General features: G+C 40.8%; 1 protein-coding gene across 3 annotated transcripts in view; it reads left to right on the forward strand.

Annotated features, from left to right (window-relative positions):
- The window catches only part of Agk (acylglycerol kinase), a 69,945-nt gene extending 59,534 nt beyond the window's left edge, over positions 1-10,411 (forward strand). For all 3 annotated transcript variants that reach the window (XM_028768418.1, XM_028768420.1, XM_028768419.1), the window contains exons 13-16: positions 107-204; positions 6,361-6,431; positions 8,332-8,416; positions 9,381-10,411. In XM_028768418.1, the coding sequence (XP_028624251.1) occupies positions 107-204; positions 6,361-6,431; positions 8,332-8,416; positions 9,381-9,518 (392 nt within the window). In that variant the 3' untranslated portion in view covers positions 9,519-10,411. The remainder of the gene's footprint in view (positions 1-106; positions 205-6,360; positions 6,432-8,331; positions 8,417-9,380) is intronic.
- The last annotated feature ends 409 nt before the right edge of the window (positions 10,412-10,820 follow it).

The following is a 10,820-nucleotide window of genomic DNA, read 5'->3' on the forward strand; positions in this document are numbered from 1 at the left end:
TCTCTCTCTCTCTCTCTCTCTCTCGGGGGTGGGTGGGTGGTGGTGGTGGGTTCAGAGAGTGAAATAACCATATAAACACTGACCCATGTCTAATGGATTCCCACAGCCTTGTCCCGAGAGGTGAGCCCTGAGGTCTGGAAAGATATACAACTGTCCACCATTGAACTGTCCATCACAACCCGAAACACCCAACTTGACCTGATGGTAAGTGAACTCATTTTTTTAAAAAAAGTGAATTTGGTGTCTGGGGGAAACAGTGACAAGTGCCTTTCTTGTACTCGTGTTGTTCTGCTTTACTCTGTGGGCGTAGCGATGAAAGGGTCATGGGAAGGGAGGTGGGATATGCCTTGGAGAGACAGTTGCACTGGGATGTGGTAGCTGAGTGCATCAGGACACAGGAGCTCAAGGATCTCTGAACACACATTTTGTCCATGCTTGGGTGGCCTGGAGGACTCAGACAGAAGCTTTAAAAGTGAAGTGCTAGAAAGAATTTGAACTTTCACTTGAGTAAATATGCATTATTTTGTGACTGTATTAAACACATAGCCTCAGATTCCCCAGGAGAAACACACAGATCTATAGTTACGCACATGTGGGGATCTTGTTGAGATAGGATCTTGCTATATAGTACAGGATAGCCTCAAACTGATCTTCCTGCTTCAGCCTCCTAAATAGTGGACTTACAGGCTTGTGTGCTATGTGTGGCCTTACAGATATGATTTAATTTGGATAAAATCTGTAGACATGCACTGTCCAAAGCTATTAGGCATATGTGGCTATTTAAATTTATATTATGTGGGATTAAAATAAAGTTTAAAATGTAATTTCTCAGTCATGGTAGCCATATGTCAAGTGCTTAATAGCCATATGTATTTTATAGCTATCAAGAATACAGATGAAAATTTCCAGCAGTTTAGAAAATTCTGTTGGCTAGTGCTGCTGTAGACAGTGTACTAAAATAACCAGAAAACATAAGAAGTCTAATAAAACAAACCCGACTATCCAATGGTTATGTTGCCTATAAGCAAAGAATTGATTTTCTAATTTTAAATGATGGAAAGTCAAAAGAATAATATTTTATGGAACATGAAACATGAAACATATGCGAAAGTCACATTCAAGAATTTGTATATAAAGCAATATTGTAACACAGATATATTCCTTTATGGACATTTCTTCTGTGGACACCCTTGCACTGCAGTGGAGGGTGCAGAGTAATTGTGACAGAGACCATGTGGCCCCCAAGCCCTAGATGTTTGCTCTTTGGCCATTTTTAGAAAAAGCATACTGAACCTAGAAAAGGAGAATACTTTAATTATGTACGTTAACAACAGTGCCAGTGTAAGTTTTTCTCACTGTGTGCTAATTACTATAATATATGCCACTTTTATGAAAACCTGAGCAGTCTCTATACTGTTATCCTGGCCAGGCAGAGGGCTGGGAGGTGGAGCTGCAGGGTAGCTGGAAGGTTAATCTCACCTAATGTCCAGAGAAGTATTGACTTGTTTTCTATTTATACAAGTAATTTGTGTCTCCTGTAAAATATTTGCAGACACAGCCCCCTTTACCTTCTGAAATAATTCTAGTTGAATTAATGAACTAAATTCAAAATAATAAAAGTTAATACTTATTATTTAATAAGTATTAAGTAAAATTTAAATGATCATCAGTATAAACTTGGAAAGTACAAAGAAGTTTTTCTAAGCATAACACCTAAGGCAAATTTTATATTGATGCATTCATCTACTTGTTTAAAAAGATAAACTTCAGAATGACAATTGGGGAGAATATTAGGATATGGCGCACCAGCAATTATTAGCTTTCCTTATCACAGAGTCCTCAAGTCAGTAAGGAGTGAACAGAGACAATATTAATAACAAGGGGCCAAAGGCTAAAAATAGAAAATGCACAAAGGGAAACATTTTAGGAAAAATAGTTCATGTTTATTGGGTGGGAGTCATTGTGCTAAGAATCTTACTTGAATTAGTTACATTATTCTCAGATTCACACCATCTATCTGTGCAAGACTGTTTAACTGCATTTTATACTAAGGGTAAAGAAAACGTGTTAAAGAACAGCAGCTGAGTAGTAACTACTGGACCCCGTGTGTTACACACAGCACGGTAGCACTCAGCGGTAATGTGCGTGGGGAACTGGACCGCCTCTTATCCTTTATGAGGCTGTAAGCTATAACTCTCTTTATCTTCAGTGGTGCACACGCCTTGCCATGGCAGGGGTGTAGTGGTTTAGTTTGTGGGTACTGGCACATAAGTACTTACTGGCTACAGTCTTCCCTTACTTAACACAGAATTATGAAAGCACCATGAATGGATGAGGTTGAAAAGACCTCTGTTCAGAGAGATTGTTGAAAAGAAGATAACATTTCTATTACACATTCTCTTTATTCTTAGTCTGTGGTAACAATGTGTTTCCAGTATTTGCTCGTGTTCTTTTGCCATTGTTCTTTTCTCTGATGACTGACTCTCTCTGAATGCATTGAGCACAGCGAGGGTGTGATTGCAGCTCTAGATGAGCCACATTCAGGCTGCTGAATGCTCTTATCTTTGTGCTAATTACAAAGGTATGTGACACTGCTTCTTATCTCTAGTGGAGCACTGTCAGTTTTCTTTTTTCCTCACCACTTTACAAAAGCAAATACAGTAAAATATTCAGACACTGTAGCTGTCATGTCATAGGGTAAAATGTTTACTTATCATTAAAATAATATATCCATAGTATGAAATCAGCTTTAGGATTGTGGAATGTCAGAAATTTAATGTCTCCTACATAAGCATGTTTATTCTTTAATAGCACAGTAGTCTAAATAGATTGAATAAATAAATATTGATGCTTTTATTTAAAGTAATATGTAATCATTATATTTATTAATGTGGCAAGATGATCATCATATATTGCTGAGTGATTTAAAATGATTTAAAAGATTTTCATGAGATAGTTGCTTACATTGTTATTTAAAATAAAAAAACCCTGCCACCTATAATTGAGTCTTGTGAATGGCACACGTAAAGGCTCCAATTTTATTTACTTATTCCAGTAGCCAGTTGTTCAGAGCAGTTTAATGACTCTTTCCCCTCGAGATGGACAGATCATTGAGCCACCGAATGTGGGTGCTAGGAACTGAACTGAGCTCCTGGAGCAGCGGCAGACACTCATCTCCTGAGCCATCTTGTCAGCTCCAGGCTTTCTATAAATTCCTTAGGGTGTTTATTAGGTTCCTCATAAACGTTTTATAAGGTTGCACTGTATACATACAGCTTGAGGAGAAATGGCCTTTCCACAGTATTGACCCTATGGCATATCAATGCGATGTATCCCTTCGTTTACTGAGGGCTTCAATATCTCTTAAGGAGTTTTATGGTTTTCTCTCTAGTATTTGTCTATCACTGGGGATACTCATGGTTATCTTACTTCTGATGCTGTTATCAGTACAATCTCTTAAAATTTCATTTCTCTGAAGAGACAGACATGTAATTGGGGTGTATATGTGTGTGTTTTGATGCTCAACAGGAGGGAACCTCCTGTTGCTATAGATTTTGCTATTATCAACAGCAAACAGTGCCAGCCAGAAGTAATTCTAATGGGGCCATTGCTTTGTTCTTATATTTGATAGTTTTTTTTTGGGGGGGGGGTACCTTTTATTAGATAAGGAAGTTTCTCATAAAGAAAACTTTGCTAGGTTTGCCAAGAGTTTTATTAACTTTAAATATCGTAGACATTAAATTCTATCAAGTATTTTTACATCATCCATTGAGGCAATAAGGTTCTCATTGATTCTGCCAATATGAGCTGGTCTTTGAATGAAATAGCTGTTGGCAAGAAAGAAGTAGCATAGGACAGGGATCCCAGAGAAAAGGCACTCAGATAAGGTCGGCCTTATCTCTGTCTTAGCCTCCTGCTTTTGAGGGAAGGCATCTTTGAGAATTCAGGGACTTCTAGGCAATTAAGAATTGCAGAGCAAAGTAAAAGAAAGCTGCCTTGAGGAGTGAGCCAGGAATTGACAAGATCCACAAAGGTCTCTGTGGCTTTGTCTGTATCTTCACTGATGTATGTATTTGAGAAACCACCTGAGTAAAAGAAAGAACTCTTCCCAAGAAACAGGCTCCGTCCTGGGAGACTCAGTCACATCACAGGACCAAAAGTGTGTTGCCACAAGGTAAAGGTGAGAATTGTTGTCAGGCCTGGAGCGTTGATCCTTAAAGAGGCATTTCCTCCATATGGGACAAAATTAACTAATTCCGGGCTTACATTTCCTCTACCAAAATCTGAAGGCTAATCCACAGAATCGCCATTTCCAGGTGACCTGTCTGTGCCTTTAAACAAAGCTGAAGGAAACTGTCAGCAGAGGACAACCTTAAGGCCAACTGGCCACCTGCCTTCAAGCTAGGATGTTATTTTAATGAGTGAGAATCACACAGAATTCAAGTTTCTATGTACTTTATTGGACCGCAAACACCCTACCATATTATAGCACCCAGCAGAATCTAGTGCCCATCAGAGAAACTTGAGATAACTCTCTCTGGTTCTTAACAGAAAACACACATTGATGTCCATTCTCACTGGAGCATGGCTTTGCTGCTCACTGCAAGTTTAAACATGCCTGTTTCCTTTCCCTTTATCTCCTGTGCATTAGACTGGTCACTAGTTAGTTTCCATCCTCCTCCCTGCCTCTTCCAATGCCATGTCGGATCACCATATTATTGTCCTGGCGTCTACTGAGCCTTCACTGCTCCTTCTCATTCATCCTTAGTGTTCTCTCCTGGCTCACCGACTGCCTCTGCAGTTAGACCTCTGCCTCAGTTCTTAGCACAGCAGGCAGCGACCCTATTACAAACAAGCCAGAACATTTCCCTCCTTAGAGCCTTCCACTGTCTCTCCATTTCACTGAACCTAAAAGACACCTTCCTTAGAGTGGTCTTCAGAGCCCTACCCATACAGACGCTCTCTTCCCCTCCATAGTCATCCATTTTCCTTGCCCCTGCCACTCAGTCTGTACATTTCAGGGACAACCCCATCTCAAGGCCTTGGCTAGGCAGTTCTCTTTGTGTGGATGGCTTGTCCCTAGAGTAGTGTTTTGTAAAGGATGGTCTTTAGACTGGCAACATCAGATTACCAGGAAATGGTTTGAAATAAACATTTTTGAGCTTTACAGCCATCCTACTTAGCTAACTCTGAGAATGGTAGCAGAGTTTGGGTATGTTTTTTACATTAACTTTTAACCAACAAATACAAACAGCATCCTAATGTTAATCAACCTTCCAGGGATACTTGCAAAAATGTGAAAACTGCTTCCCCTGATAAAATGTGTTCCTTCTTTTCTGACTCCCTGGGCTTCTTTTGATCAGGTCATTTTCTCACCTGGCCTCTCTTTAAAATATTAGTCACTGGGGCTGCAGAGCTGGCTCCACAGCATAGGAGCACTTTTTAGTCTTCCAGAGGATCCAGGTCTTCAGAGGACTCAGGTTCAGTTCCTAGCACCCACCCAGAAGCTCACAGTCATCTATCTCTAGTTCCAGGGGAATCTAGCACTCTCTTCTGACCTCCATGGGTGCATGTACTGAATGGACATACATGCAGGCAAAACATACTACACATAAAGTAAAGGAAATAAATCCTTTTTTAAAAATGTCTACCTCCAGTGCAATCTCAGACTCCTCGTCTGTTTATGACATGTGTAATATAGTCTGATGTACTTCTGGTGTACCCGTTTTCTGCTACATTCAGTAATATACTGCTTTATCATTCTGTGTACTCCCTGCTCTCCCTCCAGTGAAATGTAAGTTCTTTGTGGGCAGAATTCCTACTGTGTTAACCCAGATATCCTGAGGGTTGATAAAACGTGGCTGACATTTGGTAGGTAGTTGAATGAAACGTGAAATGTAAATTTTGAGCAGTCATTATGTCAGAATACTGTTTTGTAATTCTTAGTTGAGAGATATAGATGTGCTTTAGGGTACCTTTGAAACTCAGGCAGCGGCTCACAGAGCTTGTGCATGTTCTCCTATGCCTATAAGTTTTGAACCTCCTCAAGAAGGCCATGCAGAAGTGTTGGGATTGCTTCACACATGCTAGGCTGTGAAGCTTGTGAAGGCTTGCTAATGACTAGTAGACCGAGGAGGGGCACAGGAGTCAGTAGTCTTCCCATAGCCCTTCCTTGTGCATCAGTCTTTCAGAGCTTTGTGTGGGTAGAACTTTTAAGTTTTGCAACCATTATTGGGGAATAAATAGGTCGCTGTTTTCTGCTCTGGTTGCATTTAGAACATTTTAGAGAACACACCTGTGGGTGACAGCTTCATTAGCCCAGTTTCCAAGCCTTAACATTCACATTCTTAATCTCTCTAGAGCAAAGAGGACTTTATGAACATTTGCATTGAGCCTGACACTGTCAGCAAAGGAGATTTCATAATCATAGGGTAAGTGCCTGGTCTGTAGGAAGTGGGGCTTCATCAAGTAACTGGTGTCCTCACGCCTTTCTAGTCAGAGTCTGCTGTTCTGTTTAAGATGGAGATCTGCCAAAGGCCTTGTCTGTCTGACAATCCTGGCCTTCTTTTTTATAATGGAGCTGGCATGTCTGGTGCCTCTGTACTCTGGCCCTCTCTGCTCATTTTGCGAAGAACAGAATGTAACAGTCTGCCTTTCAATTGAAATTAAAGAATTCAGTGTTTCCGGCAATGCTGAGGACTAGAGTTTCAGTCAGGGAGCTTGATTGCCTCCTCACTGGCTCTGGGACTCTAAGGTCATTGACTTGTCTGTGTCTTTTCCCATCTGTAAAATGGAAGGGCATCATCATGTCTTCTACCTCAGGACTGCTTGTCAGTCTCAAGGAGGCGTTTGACATTGAACAGCACTTCCCAGTGACTTTTCCTTGCATGCCATTCACCTTGTCTTCCCAATTCCCAGAACATCAAGGACGAACTTGAAAGGACACTGAGTATCTATCTGCCTGGACATTTCCCAGGCTTCCCCTTTCCTAATACAGTAGTCTCTTCCAAGTCCTGCCTGATTCGTTAACTCCTGCCTTGGCTGGAACTTCATTGGCTGAGGATTCTGTAAACTCTCCAGACATCCTCAAAATATCTAAGGAGCTGTGTGTTCCCATGCCAACCAGTAATCTGCTCAGCCGTCCTTGCTTTGTCCTGGTGCTCCCTCTCGTGCCCATTTAGGGACTGTGCTGCTGCAACAGCTGTGTCTCCATGGCTGCATCATTATCTATTCCAGAGTCGGCAGCAGCATGCTTTCCATTAATCTGTGTTGTTCTTGCCGTTCATACAAATTCTTCAAATACTGAATGGTCCCTTCTGCAGCCTCTGATTACTCTCACTGTATAGTAAAAGGAAGAAGGAAAAAGCCTGTCCCTTCTACAGCGTGCATAAATCACACAGAATCCTAAGTGAGTCTAGCTAGTGGAAGTAGCCATATTCAAATCTCCTTTATAAAACTGGCACCCAAACAAAAACCCCATTGTATCAATCAAGTAAGATGGAATTATGTTCAGCATTCTTATAAGCAAGTTTCCTTCTGGTCCTTAAGAGAACTAAATTTGTGTAATTCATGTGTCCACTAAATATCTCAATGAAACATGATGAAGCTGCTTTTGAAACTCTGATGACAAATTCATAAATGAAAACAATTGCTATTTCCAAATAACAAAGATAATTTTTTTTTAAGACGGAGTCTTTTATAGCCCAAGCTTGCCTTTAACTCCCCAAGTAGCTCAGGCTGGCCTTAAACTCCTCCCTCTATCCTTTCCCCTCTTTTTGTATTTACCATAACTAGCCAAACAGGGTCCATGTGTGTTGAGGTCTCATATGTTTGTGTCTAATTGCTTTACTCCAAGGCAATTTAGCAAAGGTAAATGTGCTAAGTAGGCTGTTACCTAGGGAGAGTATCAGAAAATAGCTAAGACTATTTATAAGGATAAAAGAATTATCTACCCTAGAGTAGAATAAATTACTTTATCCTTAATGAAGGATCACAAGGACCAAGGAACAGAAATTTGATGCTTTTCTCAAAGGACTGAATTACAGCCTAATTTTTAAATTTGAGATGAACAGCTTAACAGCTAGATAGATGTAGAACCATTTAAAAGTAAAGAAAATTGAGAGAAACTTCATGTCCACTTTATGCAGTTCTCTACAGCAAGTCAGTCAGTCTTCTAGAATGTATCACAGCACTGGTTAGAATCACGGGCGTACTTGTTCACTGAGCCCTGGCCTCCACACACTCCCTTTCTTGCTCTCATCGCTGGGCTCTTCTGAGGTCTATTGCAGTTGCTAGCGAAGATTCCAACCTTGCTTTTTCTTATACTAATAGAAGTAAGAAGGTGAGAGACCCTGGTCTGCGTGCGGCCGGCACGGAGTGTCTCCAAGCCAGCCACTGCACTCTGGTTCTTCCTGAGGTAAGATGGACCACAAGCTGTTTTGAGTTGATTTGTCTGCTCCTCCATTTTCTTCCTCCTTCCATACTAACTGACTGCCATTTAGGTACCTTCTGTTTGACGAACTCATTATCAGGTCTGAGTTAAAGAAAACCAGAAAGGCAAAAGCTTCCACGTTACTGATTTGGAGCAGGCCTCTGAGGCCTTCGTGTGTCTAGGCCAAGGTTCTCCCTCAAAGTGATTATTAGGCCCCCTAACCTTTGCTTCTTTATGCCAATAATGCAAAAGATTTTTATTATCTGAAGAATTTTCTACCTGGTGAGTAGTGAGTTTTATTTTTCCTGTAAAGTATGCTATAGAGTACATATAGAATAACAATTTTTGTAAATAGGAATAAAAATGTGGAGATACATGAATTAAAGGTAGTTTGATTGCTGCTGCCCCAGGACAGATTTATTCAGGCCATGCTGCTGCTGTACTGCATTGAAACTGTAGGCAAATGGAAGGTTTTGACAGAGGTGGCCACCATAATTTCATGGAGCAAATGCTGAATTAAATGAGTTATGGCAAGACTCCACAGGGTCTAATGATACTAGTGTTGGCACATCCTAGTCTGAAGACCATCAAGTCTTGGGGAATAATGAAAATGAATCAATAGACAAAACGTACCTTTCAGGAGTATTAGATAGTTTATGGTCTCCGCCCTATCATCAATCTATTTCTTCCATAATGGATATCCCGATTATGTTCTTTGACAATTTCATGCATCTATAATATGGAAGGGCTCTTGCCTTTTGATAAGTGCTTTAAAATTTTAATCTTATTCAAGCTCCAAAGTGTTTCTTGAGATAGACATTGGACTAGAGAGTTGAGATGTTTCCAGAACCAGTCAGCACTGGGAGATTTTTGTTAGGCTGAGTCCTCTGCAGAGAGGCTTCCTTATCCAGGGAGGTCACAGTTGTGCTCAGAACTCTCCTTTCTCTAGGGAACTGAGGGATCCTTCAGCATTGACAGCGAGGAGTATGAAGCCATGCCTGTGGAGGTCAAACTCCTGCCCAGAAAACTGCAGTTCTTCTGTGACCCAAGGAAGAGAGAGCAGATGCTGCAGAGCACCTCCCAGTGAGCGGCAGCATTGCCAGCATTCCCAGGCTACACTTCAAGCTACCAGTGGGACCATAAGAGGATGTATATGCTTCTGTCCCCAGAGTGTCACAGGATCCCAAGGGAATTTTCATGGCAAGTACCCCCAACCCCTCCTGTTTGCTTCCTAGAGCACATACCCTGTCACCCAACTTGTGGTCAGTACTCTGTTAACCCCTGCTTTCCTTATGTTAAGGTAGTTAATCCTCCTGCACAGTGGTTGCTTCAGGTTGGTTCAAGGACTTTCTTACACTCACTGAGTTGGAAAGGCCTGGAGTTTTGTGAATGCCCCACAATGAAGAGTAGATTCTGTAGACTAAGCTCCTGTTTTGGTTCTATGACCATCCTGGGGCATCCCAGGGAAGCAGCTGCTGTCTCGGGGTGCCTCTCCCTCTTTCTGGGCTCTCTCATGGGTGCTGCTTCTTTGTGAGCTCTGCTTTGGTTGGTTAGTCTCATCTGGAAAGCAAATGTGAGGTTGTTCCCTCTTCAGCCATGGCAAATGTATTGTAAAACACTATTTAAAAACAAACTAGTGCTTCCTCATTGTTCGTTTGCACGTGTACAACTGAGGCGCATGTTGAAACTAACTGACCTGGGACCCACCCCCAAACTTCGTAACTCAACCTGGAAGGAGGCCAGGATACTTCATCTTAAAAGACTGCTTCCCCAGGTTAATCAACCATACCTGGAGAAAGTGTTTTAAATCTACTTCATAAACTTAAATGTATTATATATATATATATATTTTTAAAAATCACATATTTGTGTTGACATCTATGGTTTCCATGGGAAGTTAAACACTTGTCAATGTACTTACTAGTGTTGTGTAAATATTGTTTAAAAATAAAAAACTGTTTCATCATTCTTTTAAACATATCCAGTGTAATTCAAATGCACCTCTTGTTTATAAAAATTAACTAGTAAACTCGAGTTTTACTATGTGAAATTTTTAAATTACTTTTTTTTCCTCCCTTGCGTATATTTCTATACTACTGTGAGCAAAGGGATTGTTTTTCTTTTTTAATATAACATTTTTATTGATTCATTTTATTGACGATTTTATACATATTTTGATCATATTCACCCCTCCATTCTTCCCCAACTCCTCTCATATCCACCTCGCCCCTCCTAATAGTGTGTCGTCTTTTCTTGATAACCCAAAGAATACAATGGTGCTGTCTATGTATTTGTGCATGTCAGACCTTTCAGTAGATCTACTAAAGTAGACCTACCAAGGGCCACAGCCTTAAGGAAAAACAACTCTCCTTCCAGAAGCCATCTACAG

This window comes from Grammomys surdaster, unplaced genomic scaffold (assembly GCF_004785775.1).
Source record: "Grammomys surdaster isolate TR1022 unplaced genomic scaffold, NIH_TR_1.0 186, whole genome shotgun sequence".
In the NCBI taxonomy this organism is placed as follows: Eukaryota; Metazoa; Chordata; class Mammalia; order Rodentia; family Muridae; genus Grammomys; species Grammomys surdaster.